The sequence below is a fragment of the Schistosoma haematobium genome, chromosome ZW, assembly GCF_000699445.3.
Source record: "Schistosoma haematobium chromosome ZW, whole genome shotgun sequence".
In the NCBI taxonomy this organism is placed as follows: domain Eukaryota; kingdom Metazoa; phylum Platyhelminthes; class Trematoda; order Strigeidida; family Schistosomatidae; genus Schistosoma; species Schistosoma haematobium.
In genome coordinates this window covers 78443587-78468967 of record NC_067195.1, presented here as the reverse complement: position 1 = coordinate 78468967, position 25381 = coordinate 78443587, and the positions used below count along the sequence as shown (strand labels likewise).

Sequence of the window (25381 nt, the reverse complement as noted above, 5' to 3'; positions counted from 1 at the left end):
TCTCTCGTTGTTTAGGTCGCTGTATAGTTCTAGCTTGGGGATTACAGAATAGCTTAGGAAACGAATATAGCGTACAATCTGCAAGACTTATCAAAAGGAATTATAATAAAGTAATTACTTAAAGACATCAAATAGTTGCTACGTTGCATAACATATATAAAAAGAAAGAACTAACTAAATATTTTAATGATATAGTTATGTAAGAGTCAGTGAATGAATGTTGAGAATATGTACAATATAAAAGTGGGAGAAATTGGACGATTATACAAGTCTGTCAGTTTGTTTCCGAGCATCATCCTATTTAGTTAGGCAACAGAAAGTATTATCAATTAAGAGCTTTATAATGGATTACATCGGGACAGTTAATAAACAAATCATTTCAAATTATCTATCGGGTTCCACCGAATATACCGCATAGTTTACTCATAATTCTTTTTTATATAGCAGAAACCCTCAATATCACTCAATAAATCTGGTTTTTGTATCTACATTTGATTTTTACGAACGCTCCTTTTACCTTTTCCAACAAACAACTTGTTAAACAATGGTTTATTGTATTGTTCTTCTCTTTCTTTTGTTATTTAACTGTAACATTCTTTTTATGATCGTGCACCGGGTTATTCATAATTGAACTTACTATCAATCCAACTACTATCAAAATAATATGAATTTCTCCCTTTTATTTCATCATTCCTCATCAACTGCTCACAACCGTATTCATGCTGAAACATGACATAATATTCCCTAGTAAACATTCATAATCGAAAAAATAAAGATGACGAAGATTATCATGACTACATATGCGTAAGATTACATACTTATGTGTCACGTTTGACGAGGTTACATGAGTTATAAGGATTGGGTAAGTGAAGATCATAGATCCGTGGACAGATCATTTCAAAAATCCTAACATACAAAGGCTGTGGGTAGAACCTCCCTGACAAAATGTTTAGATATGTGTCCTCATGAGAAGAATTCGAGAGAGAGAGAGAGAGAGAGAGAGAGAGAGAGAGAGGAGACTCACCCAATTCACGGGCACACCACTGCATTTGAAGGCTCTTGCCTTAGGTAAAACTCAGTTGGAGGACCCAAAAAAACTCAGATGGATCTGGTCATGGTTTAACCCTAGTTTGAGATTTTGATGGGTACCCAATTAAGACTTCATATGAAATTGACCCTATAGGTCTAAGTCCTATACTCAGTATGATTATTATTATTTATTTTAACACAGATATTGGTACAAGGAGGCAACAAATACATATGCGCCACATAAATCATTCGATTTGTGTGAGGGCTGGAATACTGACCGGGTGCCCAAACCGAAGAAGGTGGTTTTCTTAGGGGGCCACATCCCGACCCTTTGATCTAAAGGTCTGGCCCACAAGGCAGTGGGGCATCGTGAGGAGATGTAGTCCCATGGTAGCCGGTGACCAACAATTGGTTAATACTCCATTTGTTGCCACAGGATACTGGAGCTCATGTGCACCATTGGCTTGGAATCCGGTTAAAGCACCGGACATTCGCTTTTCGTCCTCTAAATTTCGTAAACAACAGTGATGCCGTGAGAATGCAGTGAGTAGGACTTCCCTGGTAGAGGCTGTATACGCGTGGCCGTGTGAGAGCATTTCGAGAGGGAGTGCGGGCCCATCCCACTCTCGGCCATACCAGGGGGTATGAGGACTAAACTGCTTAACCTTCAGTTATTTAAGTTCATATTCAAATTGATCTTTATTTACTGCAGTTTGGTTAGTTGCATATAATCACTAGCTACCACACATACATTGTGGCTTACAATAAAGTTCATAAATTTGTACTAAGTAAATGAGTTTGCGATAATGAATGTTTGGCGCTTTAATCGGGTTAGTGGATATGGATGATTAACCAAAGGGAGTTGAAAAACCCAGATTCCAAACCAATGATCCACATGATCTTGAGGAAACAAATACAGTATGAACCTATCATGAGACTGCATTTCCTAACGTTGTTCTACTGCCTTGTGGATTAGATCACCAAGTCAAATATTCAGGGAGTAGACCCTTAAGAAAACTACTTGTTTTGGTTTTGGCGCCCGGATGATGTCCCAAACCATACATAAATTGATTGAAAACTACTCTGTATATTGCATATATCTTTTTGTTCAGCTTTGTATCAATGTTTAAGTGTTCAAATAGAAAAATAAGTCATATATATAACACTAATTACTTAGATATATTTTATGTTATGGTCCGTTCAGATCAATTGAGTTGTCATTTCAAGACTATAATTATAACTGATATAACTTTTGTGTGATCTATGAACATAAAATTCTAGTTAAATTTGACAAAACGTTTTATTTTTTTTATAGAAAAAACGACGAAATGAATGATTAATTTTTATTTCTCCTTCGTCGGATTAAGATGATTTTGTTTAAAAACGTCTAGTTACATTGACTTGTTTTTCTAGTGTTATTAGATAATGACTGTGTTGTAATACTGGGATAATTTTTCTGGTTAACGTATTTTTAACGAGTTAGTTTTCTACGGGATGGGGTCGCTAACCCCATGCCCAACCTTCCTCCTTTATCTGGACTTGGGACCGGCAGTAGCCCCCAGAGGGTCTCCAGGTGGAGTTCATACTGGGATAAGCAAAGATTATTGTATATAGTTTACAAAATAGAAATTTTTCGACTAGTTGGAAATTTTAATCTAAGAGCTATAAATTTATTTTACGTGTGAGGGCCTAGAAAGAATATCATAACATGTAGATGACAGTCATAACCTTCTTCAAAGCACTATAATGGCTGATGTTAGAGTACGTTGGAAGAATGTTATAGAAGCGATCAAATAAACATGTAGCTTCATTTTATGAAATTAGTGACTTTTGAACTGATCCGTGTAGATAAGTTTAGACTACCTGTTTGTGATCCTCTAGATTATTGTAACCACTGCCTACAGACAATCTGTAACATAGCTCAGAATCGGAATCATTGACCCAGGTGTATTCATCTTTTCCCTCCTTTAGCTCACAAGTTTCTTAATCTTTTGAAAAATTCCTCTACTCCTTGAATCCATATTTTGTTCATGAATGGTAGTCTCTATTTATTCTTCTCTATTTCCACCATTACTAGACATAAAACCACCGATAGTTTATTCACACAGTATGTCGTGCGAACAGTATAAATCTGTGATAAATAAATACGTATTTACGGTTAAGATGGTGGTAACACTAGTGGGTCGCAAAAGTAATATCCCTTAATATCGAGTTTATGAACCAGTATTTGGTAATTAGTAATCTTTTCTACTACCACCGTTAATAATTCTACTATTCTCATATTTGTCTCGATAATTTCATTTCATTGTGATGATTTCAATCGTTTCACAGATATGTCAAGTTCTACGTTGCTTATTACCGACTGAAACAGTTTACTGTTAATTAATTAACATTTAAATTACATTAATATCCCATTAGACTTATCTACCTACCTATTTCTAATGAGAAAAACATATTCCATTAACAATGTTCATACATTAGTTGGGTATATTTTACAAAACGGAATTCCGTTTTAATTTTCAGTCCATCATGTTTTCATTACTGGATAACTTCATTACATTTATATGATAGAAAATGTTCAAGGAAATATTGATTTCGCTTATCATGGAGAAGATAATTTAATTTAATGTATACATAAACCGTACGCGCGCGAAACTGATAGATCCTGGGTTCGAACCTCGCGAGGTGGGGTCGTGGATGCGCACTATTGAGGAGTCTCACGGTAGGACGAAACGGCTGTCCAGTGCTTCCAGGTTTTCCATAGTAGTCTAGCATAGATCGACTCATGATCTCAACTATTAAAATTACATAAATAGTTAGTAGCTATCAGTGGAATTTAATATGCGTGTATCATTCTACTTGGGACTCTCTTTAAACGCCAACATATTATGCACCGAACCCCTGATTAAAAATTCACATTCTTGAAAACAAGATTCCTACCCGTTGCACGAGCTTGTGGCTGTCATGACACAACAACTTAATGAAGAGAAATGTATTGAGCTCGAGTCTTGGTGTAAATATCAACATTAGTATGCAAGTATATTTAGCTAGCGAGTTCGAAATAAGATGAAACCCTTTTCTCAGATCTCGCTGCTATCCACTATCCAACTTTATTTTTGACAATGACCTCTATGTTTAAAAAGAAAAGTTAACAGCCAACTTAAGCTAACCTTACAAAAGCCCAATACACTTAATAGGAACAATAACATAACATGTCCCGTGTGTTTGCTTAGGGATTATTAAGTTTTAGTAAAAATCTTTTTCCCATTATTTCATTGCTCCATTCTCACAAACGCATAGACGATAATACATGTCGAGTATAAGGAGAAAAGAAATAATCAATAGTATTATCATCATGATTTGTTTATTGATTGCTTGTTGTTTTGTTTTTTTTTCCATCTGTTTACTTGCTCTATTTATCTATGACCTTTTTTTGTTTATTTACCAATCTTATTACTTTAGCATTTCGTTTGTTGATTTATTTGCTTATTTATTTGTCCTACTCTTCCTTATGTATCTAATTATTCATTTCTCTCTCTCTCTCACTCACACACACGCACGCACACACATACTCATTCCATCTTTTGTTTTCATGTTTATTTACGTCCTGTAAATCATAGGGTTACGAACTAGATCATGGACATTAGTACTACTACTACTACTACTAATAATAATAATAATAATGGTGGTAGCTGTTGTTATTGTTTTTTGTTGTTGTAACAGTGGCACTGGTATTGATTGTTTTTCTCTTATCATATTATTGATTGAAAGTCATTATATTTTGACATATTTTTTGGCTTTCTTTAATGTATTATTACACTTGGATTTATATTTTTTTGTAATACATATTTGTGTACCTGTTTACATGTGGTTTCACTTATATGCGTATTTGTGTATATGGTTATGTTGAATTGAATCTTATCAATAACACTGTATTTATTTTATTATACACTATTAATTATTTACATTGATGCCGGTTCTTTGGTTTTAATTATGTACACACACTCACTCACTCACTCACTCACTCACTCACTCACTCACTCACTCACCCACTCACATAAAATACATGTGAACCAGTGTATTTAAGTTTTTTTCTCCAAATATAATGATGATACGCGTAATGAGACATTTGTAAACATTGTAAACGGATTAATTCATTGTTGTTAAGATATCACCAGGATACCTGAGGCTACAGGTTTTTTTTATAACTGTTCTTTTATTAAATAATAATAAAATAATTTGAATGGTTAAGATCATGAGTCAGTCAAAGCTAGACCACCATGGAAAACCTGAAAGCATTGGACGGCCGTTTCGTCCTATTGTGGGACTCCTCGGCAGTGCACATCCACGATCCCACCTCGCGAGATACTTCATTATATATTTGTAACTAGGTTGTTAATACATGATGAAGAGATATAAGTTAATGTGAAATCTTTCTAAGCACACAATATCTAAAATCTGATTTGAATAGCTAAACGGTAGTAAGACTCAAACTTCACAATTGAATACATCATTATCGGTATTTACTGAATGAATTAAAAATAATTATTCTTAATTAGAATATTAAAGATTCCCATTATGATAATCAGAACAAAATATATATAAGCGAACAATATTGTTGTTTGTTTTTTTTTGCAATTAGATCTTCATCAGGCTTTACTCTAATCTACATGAATATTTACATGGGTACATCAATATACTAAACCAATCAAGTCAATATCTGAGTTAATGATCACAATGAAATAGACCGCATAATAATACATAATGGGCAGAAAGTACAAATTGATTATAAAAAGACAAATGTACTAGTAGTGATAAAAATAATTTGAAAAAAAGGTCGGTGTGACTATAATTTATGGATGAATCAATCAGATACAAGATAATAGGTCTTAGATTCGTTCATCCATTTAGCTAAATAGCGTTTTGGCATTTTAGCTAATGTCAGTTCGTAATGATAACTCCAAATCTAATTCTTACCCTTAACCATCAACTGTAAATCATAATTTTATTTCCTCAAGCTAGTTTTTAACCTTCATTTAGTCCTGGTTACTAGGTGTACATTCTCAAGGTCACCTTGGCGTTACTCAAAGATGGTCCATAAATTATAGTCTCACCAGAGCTTTTAGTTAATGGTAAATGTGGATTGAACTTGGATAAATAGACATTCATATAATCACAACACTATTAATATTACATAATAATTTATAATAAAAAGTAATATTTAAATGTCTAAAATTACTCTTCATAAAATAGTTAGGTTATTACAAATTATAAATTCAGTATTGTCTTGTTGCTTAGTCATTACTATTTTCTAATTTTTTACAACCCTAATCCATGGAAAGACAACTTTTAATTGATTAATCACTGGGTAGTAATCAATGTCATGTCTGTCAGATCCTTCTTAGTGCAACATCTCAGTCCTGTAGGAGGTCAGTCGCAGCTCGAATAGCTCAGTGGCAACGTCTCTGACTGTGAAGTTGAGTGAAACGGCATCCAATTCATCAGGGAACATCAGTTCCCTTAAGACTAAAGGTATACCCTACTGACGAATGCTAAATAGCACGAAACCTAGGTCCAAGGTTTTCCTGTCGTCTACCTTCGACCACCATCGCATGAAAAGACAATATTTATTCACTAATGACTGGCTCATTCACATATGAAAAACATTCTATAAAACATGTTTGTATTAGTTTTTTCCTATGTTTTGTCTTGAATGTAAAATCATGACGTAGTGGTTTAAGATGCTTGACTTTCGACAAGTAGATCACAGGTCCGAAACCCATTTAAACTACTTGTTTTTGCTTAATCATCTGGCTAATAGTATTGCTAGCTATTAGACAATCAAAGTGTAGTTTAAAGCTGGTTTCATAAATGAGATACCTCTTTTTTTCACTTTAGTAACCACTTTCAATTTCTTGTTTTTAATACAGAAAGGTTGCAAAAATTAGAGTATACAGAATGAAGTTTAATCTTGTATCTTAATTCATGAATGTTGAACGACTAAACTATCAGTTCACTACCCAAATTAACCGAGAAACAATTACTCATTTATTTGAATAAAATTACTACCTAGTTGATTTATTATGTCTTCAGTTCCCATCTAACTAGAGGTTTCAAGTTTGAATTCCTTTCTACTGTTCATATCTGATTATATCTTTATGTATCGTATAATAAGTTTGAAGGGAAGCATTTTACACGAACTTATGGGGTTACTTATTGAATTGGGTCGTACTAGTTTCTATGTATTGCTTGTTTAAACTTGGTTAAATAGGCTGTAATATAATCACAACTCAGTACTTCCCTGCTTCGGTATGAGCATCCGGGCAATATTCCAACCCCCACAAAAATCGAATAAAGAACTGTGGCGCATATATATTTGGTACCTCCTTGTACCAATGTTTACATGTTCAAATAAATGAACAAATAAGTATTGCTTGTTTAAATGATCCTATTGATGTTTAGGACTGTTATCTATCAGTCTATTTTAGCATATTTATATCCTGTACGAAATAATTTTAATACTACGGTTAAGTCATAATCATTTTTAAATAAAGATGAATTTAGTGATTAACAATGGAATGTAGCATGCACGTTTCATTAATATATAACAGTCATCATTTGAATTATCCTTTCTTCATTTAGTCAGTTGTTAGATATTATGTAAAACATTAGTTACATACACATTTTGTACATACTAAGATTAGTACATATGTGTTGAACGAAGACTTGATAGGGACAATCAATTGATTGTTTAATGCAACATTCCTGAATATCTTCAGTTTGCATGTTCCATCAGTTCCATCTTATAAACTTTATCGTTCCTTTATTCCTGTTGTTTATTACAATTACTCTCTGTTTACATTTTTTTGTTTACGTCAATTTGATCTTCTCAACTTTCTGTTGTGAGATATTCCCCTTCTGACTGATGTTATTTACTACTTGTATCTGTCAACACAAGTGGCATATACCACACATACATTACAATATATGTTGGCCTTAGTTTATTTTGAGTGATTGATTGATTGATTATTTAATCATAGGTTGATTGATATTAACTGACAGAAATATGAAGTATTCAATGAATGTATGTTGTTTCGTTTTATACAGATCCTGTAGTAAACACAATTATGAAAAGATTGTGTATCAGTTCTAAAGTCATGCAATAGACATGTCTCTATTGAATTATTTAGTTGAAATGCTGTGTTTATTTGAATTGTGATTTACTCAATTTTATTAACTATCATACAAAGATATTGTGTTTTGTAATTCCAGATTTAAGTATACTTCAGCTTTTATTTTCATCTTAGATGATTAATCAGTTCTGTTGGGTTGATGCTTGACACTAATTCAGAGAGCTACGATTGAGGCTTTCTAATTCAGTTCATTTGTGGCGTAGACAGGATAGTTGTCTGCTAATCAAAAGGCTAATATTCTGCACAGTAGACCTATTTTGTGGTACTCTATGACTAAAGTATACCCTATAAGATAAGATATACTTAGGCTGCAGGTATCTTCGAAACATTCTTTGGGTATTGTGAAATATTTGAGTCAATAGTGCTGAGATTATTCAAATGGTATTTTTAAAAAAGATGTGAATCCGGCTGATGGGGTAATAAGTCTAAAGACTCATACTGAGGTAGTTAGTACATGTATTACGTGTTCCTAACCATTACCTCTTCTACGGGCGGTGTTGGTTGATTGATGTCGGAATACATTGGAAAAAACTTAGGGTCAACCATACCAAAATGTGGTATTATTTACCTTGAAGCCACTGATTGTTGGTCTAAGGTATTTTAAGAAAAGAAGACTACCTGGTTGTTTTATTCATGAGTACTACACTTAGTGATTTGAAACATGTGTTTTACAATCGCCCGCATTGGTATGAATACACTCATTCCTTACCTTTATCTAGATATTGAATTCTGTTATTCCTTCATACATCTATTTTAATTCTTTCTTTTCAAACCATTCTCTCAATAATGAAGAATATTTGAGCAAACAGTTGTTTTCAATAACTTCATCATCAGCCTCTGCAATTATAAGTCCATAATTATAATATTTTACAAAGACCAAAAATAAGGCATGTATTAATGAATTTGACAATGTTATGTGTTAAAAATGATGAACGTTTGCATTCTCTCAATATTTAATCTCTTTTTCTTTTCATTAGCGTTACTTTATTTCGATCCCTTCTGAATGTTTGTGTATTAAATTTACTCATTGTAGACAGATTTCTGCTCTTCTTATCATCAATTATTGATTCATCTTATTAGGAATCCATGGAACTTTGGATTATCTTATTTTATATTGTTGCTCAATAGAGTTATATTAGTCAGTTTCACGTTGAACGATATGAAAGCATTATGATATGGTTTTATTCGTCTTATAATACTAGTTTTTCTCATGGAACTGTAACTTAGTTTCAGATTTTAAAGGTTATATTTAATTAATAGATTTGTTCTATATTAGAATCTTACTTAATAGTTATGACTTAACGTCAACAGTTATGAGTTCTTTTATTTTGATAATGCAATCGTTATCAATGTTCTTTCCTATTTCTGAATCCTTACCTTTTTGTTTCTTTTTTCTAATTTTACTCTATGATGTTATCTACAGCTCCCGGTGGTGAAGCTGGCTGTGATATTTCCCAAATACCGTGTCGTGTATGCAGTGGTCCATCTTCCGGTTTTCATTTTGGTGCATTAACATGTGAAGGCTGCAAGGTGAGCGTCGATTTCTTTCAAGTACTATTATTATTACTATTTCTATTATTATGACTGTTATTTGAAATAGTTTGGGTACTATTTTTTTAATTTTTTTAAACCATGGAATGCCGACTCAGTGATCTAAAGGTTACAAGTCTTCAAGGTCATCAATTTACTCTTCTGAGTAGTCTCATACTGGAACGAAACAACTGGTTATAAGTTTAAATAAAGCAAGAACAAATATTGGTGCAGAATAGTATGAATTCATATTATTTCGAGGTTTCTCGTCAGCTGCTTACAAACCAAAAAGTGTGATAGAATTTTTGCATTGAGATAGAGTGAAAACAAATGACATAGATGAGTTGTTTAATGATAATCATTATTTGATGTTAACTATAACATTCAGTTTTCCATCAAATGAACTTTTATGTTCTATTTTTATCCTTTATGTACTAATGGTTTTTTCTTGAGGTCGTTTCTAGTGCAAAAACATGACCTTTGTGCTTTAATGATGACCTTTTTATGACTTAACTGTGCCTTTGTATGGTTATATGTTTGTATATGTCGTTAAATGTTTTATAGTTGTTGTTTATCATCAATTTGTCTTATTATCTGGGTCAATAAATGAACTCATTGTGAAAAATATGGAGTAGATTTTCATTGTTCTGATAGACAAAGAGACTAGATAATTGACATAACCTTGACCCAGGCGAAAGATTTTTTCTACGTAAATTATCGTGGTTAGATGTACTTTCGTTATGAATGAATTCATTAGGATTGAACTGATAAATATCATGACCTTGTATTGATAATGAGTCCGGATCTGAGGTTGGAAGAAATAACGAATATTATAATTGTCCAATGAGATTGAAGAGTGTCGTGATCAATTGTTTAAACTAAACAATCACAATACGTTGAATTTCAATGAGTATTTCATTGTATTTTCTTCACTTAAGTACCAACTCATAAGATTAAGTATTTTGAATTAATAATATGCTTTGGAATTAATGAAATGCATCAGTAAGATGGGACCATATTTTATGGGTGACTTATAAGCGACGCTAACGTGACCTTACGGGGATTCAATTTGATACTAGGTCTAAATGAAGGTTATAAATTAATACAAGGAATTAAGGTAAGAGTTTACTGTTGAACATTAGAATTAGGGTTTTCATCACTGAACTGTTGTCACAATTAATGCTGTAGAATACTCTTTCACATTAGGTATATATTTACAACATTCAGTCTATTAATTTCATTTACACCCATGATATACTTTACGAATATGTCTTCAATATAACTTCCAAAGAAATCCTCTCATGTAAGCAATTTAAACCCATTATGTAATTATGGATTTTAAATATCACAGGATGTAAGCAGCTGACGAGAACCTACGAAATAAAATGAATTCATGCTATTATACTAGAATGTTTGTTCTTGCTCTTTTCAAAATGATGAAGGGAACTATGTGTATAAAAAAATAGACTAGAATATTTACTTTCACCCTTTGTTATCAAAGGTTAAATGAAGATTAACCATGGACTTTTTTTAAAACAAATGTCAGATTGATTTCTTCTAATTGCCATGCCTACAACAAATGGTAATATTAGCCTAAAGTTAGATTGTTTGTTAATTACTTCGAATGTATTAATTGTATTCACTTTATGCTCCATGTCTAGCAAGTGACATACTGTCAAACTACAAGGACTATTTTCTCAGAGGCTTAAGTTCTTGAAAATATGTTCAGTAAAACACCTATCTTTCCAATGTACATGATTTTTGTCGTGTACTTGTATTTTCTTTTATATAGTAGAAGATTTTTTCTAATTATATCAATTAATTCACAAGCCAAACAACTGATGGATTTATACTAATTCATAATTTAATTATAATAAACAATGTTATGTTGTTTAATCCTCCATGGTGATTGATTCCTCTTGATCGAATTATTGTATATGTTCACAGATCTAAATGATTCTATACCACGTTGAACTTTGTTCTTAATGTTAGATTATTATAGATGTTTAAAAAGGAAATCTTTTCGCCTAATTTTCATTGATAATCACTCTATGAAGATATATTTTATAATGATTTTTTAGACCATCGTAATTGTAGGGTTCGAATCCGTGTTACCTAGTTACTATAATTTGTAGCTTATATTTGTGTGATATACTTTAATATATGAATTTTCTCTCAAATTTTCAACCATAGAATTAAGTTAATCAATGTGTCCAAACTTAATGAAATTGTTCTTAGTGTAGTGTAGTGTAGTATAGTGTGGTCATGAAGTGAAACGGATACATATCATTAATCGTTCTCGGAACATTCACAAACTTGACAAAATTTCATCAATAATCCCTAAGTAGAAAATGTTCACTTTTTTCTTTTCTTATCTCACTTATATAATTATTTTTTTTATTTTAATCATTATGAAATAATTAATCGATTTGGTTATTTAATTTACGCACGATTAAATAGAATTATTTTGTCTATTTACGTTTTGCATCATTGGTTTTGTTACTTAGTAAAGAATATTTCAACTTTCGAAATGAAAAACAAACAAATCAATTCTATCACAAAGGGAGTTTGTAGAGTTTGTAGTCATTTAATTGTTAAATTCATGAGTCGATTGTGGATGCCCACTGCCGAGGAATTCTATACTAGGACGAAACGGCTTCCAGGTTTTCATTGGTGATCTAGCTTCAGTTGACTCATGAATTCAAATATTAGATAAATTGTCAGTTAGTGGTCTTGAGTGCTGTTAGAGGTATGAGGGCGGTTATCACTTCCCGGTTGCCAACACCATGGAAGGGTTCTTTTGGAAGTACCTGAAAACGGAATTGGATTAAAGGTGGTTATAGTGACCTGAGAGCGTGAGCTCAGTGCCCAAGAGACAACTGCTTGAGGTTGGTCACACGCGACCTTTCTGTGAGTAATTTTCGTGTTAGGTCCGTACTTGTTGAGACCTTACCTCCGGAGACGGATATCCTTGGGATAAGGCGAGGTATGCACTTTTAGGGTGGACCCTTTCTAACCTCACCCCTCTTTGTGGGAAGGCAGCATCGCTGTTAAGCTGGTTGTCTGAAGGAAACACCTTACTGCCATCACAACCCTGTACAGTCAGCAGTACGACTTCGCCCTCAGACTTTGGGTTTGCTGCTTTTAATTTTACCGCTCTTCAGCCAACCTGTCCAGTATAGCTCGATTGGTTCATTACGATAGGCTAACCCGACCACCACTTCAAGGTAGTACACATGTCTAACTATTATTTACGCCTATATATAATTCATGGTATTGTAATGTTGAATAGGTTGTTAAAAAGTCTAGGAATGAGTAAATCAAGACATAGTCTCATTCCGTGAATGTTATTGAATTTTGGTGTGAAAAGATTACAGAAGGTTCAGATCAATTGGTTCGAATCTATGGGATAACTGTAATCGATTATGTCATAACATAACTCATGGTTTGTTACAGTCGCTGAGATTCATCCATTCTTTATATTCCTTCTCCTACTTTAATACTTGTCAATTTTAAGTCATACTTTCATCTCTCTTGTTTAGCTTTCTTTCAATTCTCAGCTTGTTTATATTTGCTCTAGTTCAGTACTCTTTAATAGTGGACACTCACAATCCCAGCAAATGTAGACCTCAGCACTTTCATGTTTCAAGGTAACTGTCTAAACTTCAAACTGTTTGTTTGGAATCTAGTGATCCACAATTCCAACGTCAGTCAGCGTCATGGGTATTGATGTTGTTGTGTTAGCGCATTTGTTACTATTTAGAAAGCATTCATAGTAGCAATAGTAGTTGTTTTTGTTCATGTAGACATTAGTAAAAATCTTTCATTGAAGTATCATGCTTAGTAAATTATTTTTAAGACGATAAACATCAAGTCAAATATAACCAAATTGTATTTTGCCTTATGATATTGCTTTACATAATTTTTTAAACTCCATATATGTATCATTGTTTTAGATGTTTTTCTTTTTAAAATATTTATAGTAAGTTACCTGGAGACTAATAGCTTTAGTATATGCTCTTACCTGCCGTCATGTTCATTATTGATAAGTGTAGTTGAGCTTTTTAGAAAAATATAAGATATGAATGAGAAGACGAATATAACTAATTGTGAGAAATATTATGCTGTGGAATATCTACTACTACCATTAGACGAATTCTAACGATTAATAATTTTATGATTTACCTCTAATCATCGAACAAAATACATCGTGATTTCAAATCTCTCAGTCCAACACAAGTTGGTGGATTAGGGTTCGAACCTGAGATAATGGCTGAAGGTCAGACACATTAACAACTGAGCCATCGTTTCTGTTTAACAGTAAAGTTTTTTTTTAACTGTCACACAATTCGATATCAGTTCAGAATTTCTCTATGACATACATTTTTTTGTCAATAGTAATACAATCATTGAGAATCAAAAAGCACTTGATAGCTGTTTCATCTTAGCATGAAACTCATCAACGATCCAAATTCACAACCTTATCGAGGATAGAACCTAGAACCTTCAAGTTTCGTGGCGAATGCTTAAGTTTAAGACTAGTGATTTATAATTCAATGGTTTACATACTTGAATTCAATTCTCATTTCCTTTTTTATAATCCTCTGCATAAATGAACAATTTGATATAGATTTCTACTTACTTAATAGTGATGTTGTCTAATACTTGTTTTTGCACAAGAATCATAAACTTCACTAAGTTTGTTTCATTACATTTTCATTTCCACTTTTCTAATACATTTTTTTCTTATTTTTAGGGTTTCTTTCGACGAACTGTCTTATCCAATGTTCGTTTAGAATGTCTTGGCAATAATGATTGTCCAATTACACCAGCTAATCGAAATATGTGTAAAAGTTGTCGATTTCAACGTTGTCTAGCAGTTGGCATGTCTAAAACTGGTTAGTTGTTATTTCACTTTATATATATATATATATATATATATATATATATATATATATATATCATGCTGTTGTACCGAATGAAAAAAAATGTGAAAATTACGTATGAATGACCATTTATTTGAAATCAATAATTGAATTAATTATTCGTAGACTTAGAACAGATTATGAACAATATATTTTCTCTTACCTACTTTTTAACATCTTATAATATATGTAGAATAGATGGAATGTGGTAAGTAGTGGAATTCAAAGTGTGCATTTCGTCTTACTTGGGTCTCATCAACTGCTAGCTACTCTTTATTTGTTCTATACAAACACGTATAATAATGGATATATTGAGGCAATCCACACAGGATGCATATATATCAATCAAAACTCTGATCAAATTCCAATCAAAAATAAGATAACTGAAACTATGAGAAATTAAATTTGATAGTATATTGTTTCTATGATTATTTTTTCTAGTTTTAGTAATTAAACAATTGCTTATGTAATGAAATTTTAGCTAAATAGTTCGTATTTCCTCCATATATAGTCAAGTATACGCAGCTGATTAGTATTTCTAGACCTTTCACAAATGATATGACAGATATGATATATCTGTCATATATACGTATGTACGAAGTTCTACGTTGTCACTGACTGATTGACAAATGATATGACTATTAATTGATAAAATTAACTTGCACTTGGTAATCAATTTACATGTTAACTTTATTGTATAAACTTGTAGGAACGATGTAACATTGTATTGATTATGTTACCTTATGGTAATCCTTCAAAATTTTCTTACAAAATAATATTCTACTCTTCTTCATAATCGATAATGGGGATTTTGGAATATTGAAAAGATTACAATTGATTGTGATAAGTCTTGCGGATTGAACGGTATATTCGTTTCTTAAGCTATTCTGTAACCCTCAAGCTAGAACTATACAGCGACCTAAACAACGAGAGAGAAGACGCAAAACATGCGAGAAGCACTTTACTCCAAGGTTCATTTCAATACAGAAAATACAGAGTTTTTACAGTATTTTAAATGTTCTTGGGTTGCTCGAAGATTCCGGAATGCTACTAAACATAGTAGCAGTGTAGCAATCAACCAATCAGAACCTCTGTATGTGGCGTTTTACTTCCTAGATATTTTTGGCTAAAACTTCAAGTGAACGCTGATTGGATGAAGCGCATCTTAGTGTTTCCTGATGATTGCTTGTCATTTGCAAGCAGTTTTCTGGATCACTCCAACAGATTGATCACTGAGTAGTAGTCAATGTTATTTATTTCAAGTCCTTAATACAGATTGAATTCTATCTATCGAATTGCAATGTTCCATTAGACTACATGACTGGAAATCACGTGCACTATTTTGAGATGTTAAGGTAGTGATTGGAGGTAATCAACAGAAAACCTTGTACCTAGGTTTCTAACTATTTGACACTCGTCAGTCAGGTGTACATGTAACAAATTTCAAATACATCTAAGTCCTGCAGGAGATCAGTCGCGGCTTGAATTGCTCATTAGTAACGTCTAACTGTGGAGCTGAGTGAAACGGAATCCGATCTGGCAGGGAATATCATTTCCCTCAATATTAAAGGTACAGCTTATTGACAGATAATTCCCATTTAAACATTAAAATTAAAACACGAAGTTCAGCGAAGGGATCTCTTTTCAACGAATTTATTATCAAGCTGTACAATCGTATATATATGACTTTTGTTTTTGTAAAAGTACTAATTCCGTGAGGAATTATTGACACTACCTCCAACGACTAAGTTAAATACTGGAAAGTATTGTAACTCAGTCGGTTGTTTTCCTCACTGAAATTTTTTTTGTTATCATTCTGGATACCATCATTACTTCTTACTTCCAATCAAACACGAAACTAAGAGAACGCAAAATTACTGAAAACGATAGACATCGTTTTTTTCCTGGTTCTGTTACTTGATTAACAGACTATAGATTCTAGTCCACTCCTCATATTTAAATTTCTAGTCTGTTTCATCAGCTGTCATTATAAACTACTACTGTTAATGCACGCAAGCTTATTCAATATAATCAATAAAAAGATTTCATCCTAGTTGGCTACCGTTGTTCGTCAGCTGTATATATATAACCAATCATCATTGAATACTGATGCCTCAAATCTAAATAAACTAATTTACCCTTCTAAAGATTACACTCTAACTAAATTTCTAGTTGCTAAGTCATATTTGTTAACTGTTTCAGTTTTACAGTTTATAGACTGTAATATCAGCCTTTTCCAAATAAACTTTTCTAAAAAAAGAAAGAAAGAAATGCACACAATATTCTGTTTAAACACAACTAAATCATATAGAAGATAACATTTTTCAAATACATTTTGTTACACTGAATGTTTTTACTGTATCAGTATAAAATGAGAACTCTTATTTGTTACATATATATCCATATACTTTTTTTTTCTTATATAGAATAGAGGAAAAATAAGGTTATTGTATGTAGCTATAGGTACATAGATTCGAAGTGTAGACATTTTAATGTCGGATAGTTTATTCTCTCCTTTCTTCTTCTTCTTCTTCTCTTTTATTCTACTAGTTGTATCATTCATTAATTATTATATTGTCTTAAAAAAACTAAAAAAAAAACAAACATATTCCGTCAACAATTTAAACCATGTTATACAAACATGTGGGAATAAACACAAATAAAGTTGGCTTGATCGACTAACTATTAGATGGGGTATATATGTAGGAATGTATATTGGGATAAACTATGTGTGTAGTCTTTTATCATTTCTCAATATGTATAGAAGTGTCATTGATCGAATTGTAGTAGTATGTCTGTAGTTTCATTTCTTTTTTTTTCATTCTTTTCTGTCTCCTTTTTTTGTTTGTTTGTTTATTTGTTTGAAGAACCATTGAAAACTAGAAAAAAAAGTAGTAAAAACATATTTTGCTTTAATATGAAATTTTAAAATAATATAGGACAATGGAACAGTTTATTATGTATTGAATCTGATGAATTTCCGTTTTTTTTGTGTGTGTGTGTGTGTGTTAAGAGCTAGATAGTTTTAGTTTTGTATCACTAGCTTTCAGTTACCTTTCAAGTATGAAGGCTAGTGGATGGTACTTTGTTGTTCAAACTGTAATAGATGGAGAACAAGAACAAAGATTGGTGCAGAATAATAATTGCATTCATTTTATTTCGTTAGGTGCTCATCAGCTGTTTACAACCTAAATATTTGAAAATCACAGTTATTACATATATTAACATACTTATGCATAAGAGTGTGGTTATGGATGCCTATATGTATCATGATGTAGCAAAGATTCCGATAGAGTTAATGAGGTCATAAAATGTTGTTTCAAATAAATAAAGTTTGCGAGGGAAGGTTCCAGAACATTGAAATAGTGATTAGAACTCATGGAATTAGAAACCCAGATGATTATGTAATGAAGTAACTGAAAATAGATTAATGGTAGTAAAGAAGGATATGAATTGAAATCAGTCATTTATGAATGATGTAATTTTAAAAATTCAGAAAGAGTTGGACTAGTGAGTGACGTAATAAATAAATAAGGGGGGGATAATGTTACCATGGCAAAGAAAGCTTATTTATTTATTTTTATTTTAACACATAGATATTGGTACAAGGAGGCACCAAATACATATACACCACACAAATCTCATTCGATTTATTTGAGGGCTGTGATACTGACCGGGTGCTTAAACCGAAGCAGGTGGTTTTCTTAGTGGGCCACACCCGGAGCCTTTGATATGAAGGTCTGATCCACAAGGCAGTGGAGCAACGTAAGGAGATGCATTCCCATGATAGCCAGTGACCAACGATTGGTTCATATGTCATTTGTTCCCTCGGGATACTGGTGTCCATGTGCACCATTGGTTTGGAATGAGGGTTTTCCAACTCCCCTAGGTGAACTCTCCATGTCCACCGAACCGGTTAAAGCACCGGACATTCGTTTTCGTATTCTCAATTTCGTAAACAACAGTGATGCCGTGAGAAGGCAGTGAGTAGGACTTCCCTGGCAGAGGCTATATACGCGTAGCCATGTGAGAGCATTTGGAGAGGGAGAGTGGACTCTCCCTACTCTCGGCCATATCAGGGCATTTGGGGGCTGGCAAAGAAAGATTTATTACTTTTTCTTTTTATATACATAGATCTAGTTTTAGGCGTTTGATTGCTATCGCTTCGGCAAATTTCAAAAGGTTTGAGTTTGATTGTTTGTTAGTTACCTTGAAGGACTTCAGTTTATCGACTTCGTGTCCTGTGTCAAGGAGATTTCTTGCGATGGCTGAATGCTGAATGCTTTTAGTACTTTTGATCCTAAACTCTTCGGAATATGTTCTTTGAATCTGACGTACGCTCTCCTTTCTGTTCTACTAATGTAACTGCTTTGGCAGATACATGTAAGTTTGTAATAGATGGAGTGGCATTCGAAACCGACACTTAGTCTCTAAAAGTTGAATACAATAATTACATATCCTTAGTTTCATATAATAACAGATCGAGACAAGTATGTTTTCAGTAGATATATTATAACAGTTTTTCTTGAGAAATTTACTTTTAAAGAAGAATGTTACTAAACTCAAAGTGCTCTAGTTGTTCCAAAAGTTTAGCTTACTATAGACATGTATATGTGCGTGCATTTTCTTCTCAATACATATTGGTCTCTTTGTTCAGGTATGGATACACAATACTAAATGTTTTAAACATTATGGTTTTAACACATTATAGTACTGCATCATTACATTTACTGGTTAGTCATTGTTAAATAACATTATTACGCTTGGTCCTTAGTAAATTAAACAATAGATAACTTTATATATAATGTAGATTTTTATACTGTTTCTTCCTCCCTCTCTCTCCGTTCTGAGATATCTGTATCTTAAATCATATTGCATTATCTATCGTTATCATGCTTACTTACTTACTTACTTACGTCTGTTACTCCTCTTGGAAAACCATATGTCGTCCACCAGGATAATAATTTTGCGTTATATTATGGATGTCAGACAGTACTTATAACCTACCGATGTGTTATATTAATTGACAAATCACCATAGAAATCTTGCTTTATTTCATAATGTGTGTGTTGGTACAACCTAATTTATTGGTATGTAATGAAGCCGAACAAAGTGTCACAGTGCAATTACTATTCATATGAAATCACCTATACAAACACTATCTAAGGCTCTCATTTCGGTTGTTATATGCATTTGTCTTCTAACTTATTTATTTGGTTTTTGATATCGCGAACTGACCTAGCCGGACAACAATTGAAAACCTGTGATCATTGAATAGCTGTTTCGTCCTAGTATGGGAATCCTTAACAATGGGGATTCGGAAAGTCTTTTTATGATCTCAACAAAATTCAGTAATCTCTATAAGTCATCCTACTGTTAATTATCATGTGAACATTAGTGACTTACTTTCAAGGGAAATTTCCGGAGTTCACTAGCATACTTTATCGAACTCTGTCCTGGACAATCCTTCCCAGTTGCTTCCAATTCTCGACTCAATGCGTCCCTTAGTCTTCCTCTTTTCCGTTTCGCTTCAGGATTTTTAGGTATTTAAAAGTTTCCACCCGTTTCAGAGTTTATCCATCAAGTGTGATTGGGTTGGTGTTCTTCGTGTTGTGTCTGAGGATGATGCTTTTTCCCTTGTGTATGTTGAGGCCTACTCATGCAGAAACTTCTGCCACACTGGTTGTCTTGACTTGTATTTGTTGGTGTGTATCGGATAGAAAGACTAGATCGTTTGCAAAGTTCGAATCGTCTAGTTGCATCCAAGCTGTCGATTGTATTCCGTGTTCCCCGTCAGCTATGATAGTCTTCCTAATCCAGTCAACCACCAAAAGATAAAGGAAAAGAATAAACAACCTTGTCTAACTCCGATCCTCACTTTGAATTCGTCTTTCAGTTGTCCTTTATAAATGAACTATTGAAATGTACTTGGAATAATTACTAATTGTTAATATCTAAATTAAACTAGTTTACCTGTATCCCTTTTTAACTGGTTAACCATTATAATAAGGTTAATGCCTCATTGTTTACTATGAGGCTGATATTGTAGAGATTTATGTAATAATGACAATAGTATATAAACTAAAGCTTTTTCTTGACTTATCTTTCAATAGTAACTAGTTATTGGAGATCGAAGTTCATTGAATAATTTTGAACTGATTATTGGATGTTTCAAAATGGAAAGTTTTATTGAATGAACTACAATTCTTAATTCTGATCAATATTATAATCTAAACATTTTCAAATATCTAGATTTTGTCTATAAAAGAATAATTTCATTTCCTATACACTTTCTTAGTATTACAAAGTGTAATGTGAATCAATGGTTTAATAGTTAAAACACCTGGTCAATAAATCACAGGTTTCAAGCCCTCTACACCTTATTATTGATCAACCAGTTAGTGTCACTGTTTGTCATATACAAGTATCATGGTTTAAAGCCATGTACTTCGTAAATGTCTTGTATTGTCCAACCCTTCCAGTTTACTCACAAACAACATTGACTAGAGTTGCTCAGTATAACTGATTGACTGAGGCTCCAGGATACAAAAAATCACTGAACAACTAACAGAATCATAATTTTCATTAATATATAGAATGTTTTATGAATTACTTATCAAGTGATAAGGAATTAGTCAGGGTCAAAAATAAAGGCTGAATAATGGCTAGCATGGTTTGACTTTTGCTTATTTTTGTTAAATCAATATATCTTAGTGCTTTAAACTCTTGGATTTCAACCAAAAGCTTGCCCTATCAAGTTCGGTATAAGCAGCCATCACAAATAGATAGTGCTACTCAAATTCACTCTTGTATTGTTTGTTTGAATCCTCCTATTGATGTGTAAGACTGCAATTAATCAGTCACTTATTGGCATATGTGTATCCTGTGCTGATTGCCTAGATATTACCTTTAGCATCGAGTAAGTAACGCAGTTGTTAGGAAACGGGTACTAGGTAAGGATGGCAAATCCATTGACGAAGTAGTGAAACTTCATCAGTTGAGATGGCTGGGACACGTGTTACGTATGCCCAACGACCGACTACTTCGACGTGCGATGTTCAGTGGTATAGAATTAGGTTGGAAGAAAGAGCACGTTTCGTCCTATTTGGAACTCATCGGTTGGATATACATGCATCCCAGAGTTGATATTCACTGCTCTTCAAATGCCATCGCTACTAAGTCAAGATAGCCACTAGCTCATGCTTTTTTGGTAAATGAATTTCTTCTTTTACCATCTTCAAGTTAATGTTTATCATCAACAAAGTTAACAATTTCATAATGAACTAAATCAAACTACTACTGCTATTTATGTATCCTATTGAGACTACCCTTTTATCTATAATCTTGGGTTATTAATTCCTTCTCTTCCAATTCAGTAAATGGATGTTAACAAATATCTTCAGTAGTAATTTCAAACTTCACTGGATTATACTCTTTAAATAACATCTCCAAACCCTAATCTTCCCGATTACTGTTTATACTCTTACTACCTCTACCACTACGGGATTTGAATAGACAACTGCATCTCTGTGCTAATGTGGTATGGCAACTTGAACTGATGCACGTACGTACGAAGTTCTACGTTGTTACTGACTGACTGAAAAATATCACATTTCTATGTGTTTATTCTGAACTGCTTTTCTTATTTATTTATTTATTTATTTTTCCGTTTATTGTGTTTATTTTTTTCTATTCTTCTTCTTCTTCTTCTTCTTCTTCATTTCAATGGAACATTTGTGTATTACTTATTTTAAAACTGACCTTGACCGAGTATTATGTGTTTTTAAACTAGAATATGGAAACTTTTGTGTATGTTGGTTAATATTATGACTGTTTTTTATTGAGGTTAATAATTTCAAAGTATATTATAGCTTATATGTATATGTATATATAATTCATTGTGAAATGCAAACACACTTAGTAAATTTGACGTATACATGCTTACTTACACGCACATTTTGGCATTCTTAAGTTAGTTTACATTCTTTGATTATTATTATGATTAGTAGTAGTAGTAAGTAGTATTGGTGTTGTTGTTTTATTTTTGTGTTCTAACTCTTATATGTTCCTAATAAAGGAATCAAATAAAGTTTGTTATTATTATTGTTATTGGAACTTTTAACTAAGTCAATCAATAACGGTCGGGTTATCGGACAGCTTTTTAAGTTCTTATTAACTCTTATTGTTGTTTTCGTATTCTGATACTTGATCATTCTATAGTGTACGTATGTATATATATATGTGTATGCTATTCAATGTACATGTTGGCTTTTTTGTAGTCCATTGTTATAGTAAACAACAAGGTTATTAATAGAAATTATGTTAAACATTGAACCAACTTAGTAATAGGTGTATAATTGAATTATTCGATTTTATTTTGTGTACTGCATAGACGGGATTTTGAATGAGTAATCAATCATTGGATTATTTTGTGGTTTACATTACGGACTGACCGTAGATAAGGCAGGCAATGAATATCATGAAGTATTCGGTAGTTGTTCCTCTCTCTTGTATGGAACTCCTCAACGGTACACACTACGATTTCGCTAGCGGTTTAACCCAGGACCTTCAAATGTCGAGACAAATATTCAACCTTTAGATCATTGAGTTCGCATCAAACGATTTACATTTCTAACTTTAACCATCTTTTGATATTGCATAACCATCTTTCAACATTGTAATGTCTAGACTCTATTGGTCACGAATTTTCACCTACACCCCTGAAGCAAGTCATTAGCAAACACACTATATTATTTTTGTTATGGTTTTTTTGTGGTTTCGGTCCACATGGTTATCCACAACTGATGTTAATTCGTGACGAATATCACCTACAAATGTATTTCAATCTATTCCCCTATTTATTTACGCTGAATATGTTGACTAGATTTTCCTGTGTTATTTCTTAATTACAGGAAGTCGTATTGGTCGACAACCTAATGCAATTAAATATTATTGTGCTCGAGAAATTTCCCAATTAACTAATTCTAATGATTGTGAAGCAACCACAACTATGAATCCATCTTCAAGTTCATCAAATAAACATGAATCTAACCGACGTAATTCAGTTAGTCATAGTAGTACTAGTAGTGGTACTACAAATCTAAGTTGTAACATCAGCAATAATGGTAATAAAAATAATAATATTACTGCTAATCATGATGATAATAATCATAGCAACAGTAAGAATAATAATCTTAATGAACATGATTTATTGTCAATTGCTGAAGAACATTGTAGATCAGTATTAGGTCAATCAAATTATCCATCATCTAGTTGGCCTTCATTTAAACGTATGATGTCTAATCTTGATCATTTGGATTCAATTAATAACACTACTATCGCCAATACGACCGCCATCTCCATAACAACAACAACAATAATATCAACAACTGGCGTATCTTTAGTTCCATCAAGTATTCCTTTAACATCAACATCTACAGTAAATCATTTCATTGAACACGGTAATCATAATTATAACGAGTTACAAAATAGTGGTGATTCGTTGAAAAATGGATCTTTATTATCTTTATCACCGTCTTCATCTACATCACCATCGTCAGGGATTAAAAGTCATATAAAGTATAAGACAGATACACGTCCACAATATCTTAATTCTCAGTCACGTCCTTTTCATCATTATCCTCCGCCACCACCGCCGCCTCATCATCCTGCACAATCATCTATTTCTCAGAACAATTGTTTTAATAACAATAATGTTGGTATGAGTGGTAGCAATAATAATATTGCTAATGGTGTCGTCCTCTCTGGCCGTGCGGATTCAATTTTACCTTCTTCCACTTCCAATGGTGCTAGTCATGGTAGTGATTATCTTTTAATTGATCCTTCAAGAAATATTACTAAACGACGTAAAACAATACCGTCTGAAATAGATGTTAACTTAGCGATCTCTGATACTAGTATTACATCTTCAAAATTAACACCTATTAATTCAGTACACATACATGATGATGATGATGATGACGTTGATGATGAAGGCTGCGATCATGATGATATTGATGATGTTAATGACAATGTTGAGGACGTTGAAAATGGCAATTCTACTAGTGGTTCTAATGGTAATGAACATTTAAATCAACGTTACAGTCATAGACATCAACAACAATATCATCATCCTGTACACCAAGCTGTACATCATCGTCACCAACATCAAAACCGTCGTAACGCGGACTTGACAAGTTTGAATGAAGAGAATATCCATAATGTTATCGGTTCTGTTAATAATGATTTGGATATCAGTAATAGTTGTAGAAGTAATAATAATAATAATGGTAGTGTAATTAATAGTAGATATGAGAAACTTGTAGATAATGGGAAAATTCATAACATATCAGTGGATAATTTCTCATTTATTAATCAATCAAGGCATTTATCGAATCAAATTAACTTGCCAAATGATAATGAACATAATATAAACATTAATAATAATGAGAATTGTTCCACTGTACTTGAACAATTACAATTTAGAAAGTGAGTTTTGTGAATTGCTTTATCTATTTTTGAGTATTCTGGTTTAAAAAAATGTTTGAAATGTTTTTCTTCTGCAGTATACAAATGGTTGGTTTGTTTATTTGTTTGTTGTTGTTTTTATTTCAACTGATAGTTTAATGTGATACTATTAATAAGTCTACTGAATTCATGAACTCAACTACTATTATTTTTTTATAGATAACCTGAAGATAGTGC

At 32.6% G+C, this 25381-nt stretch overlaps 1 protein-coding gene across 2 annotated transcripts in view; it reads left to right on the top strand.

Moving 5' to 3' along the window:
• MS3_00001276 (uncharacterized protein) overlaps window positions 1–25381 on the top strand; it is a 111464-nt gene that overhangs the window by 23304 nt on the left and 62779 nt on the right. For both annotated transcript variants that reach the window (XM_051208740.1, XM_051208741.1), the window contains exons 3-5: window positions 9646–9752; window positions 14509–14650; window positions 23590–25165. In XM_051208740.1, the coding sequence (XP_051072558.1) occupies window positions 9646–9752; window positions 14509–14650; window positions 23590–25165 (1825 nt within the window). The remainder of the gene's footprint in view (window positions 1–9645; window positions 9753–14508; window positions 14651–23589; window positions 25166–25381) is intronic.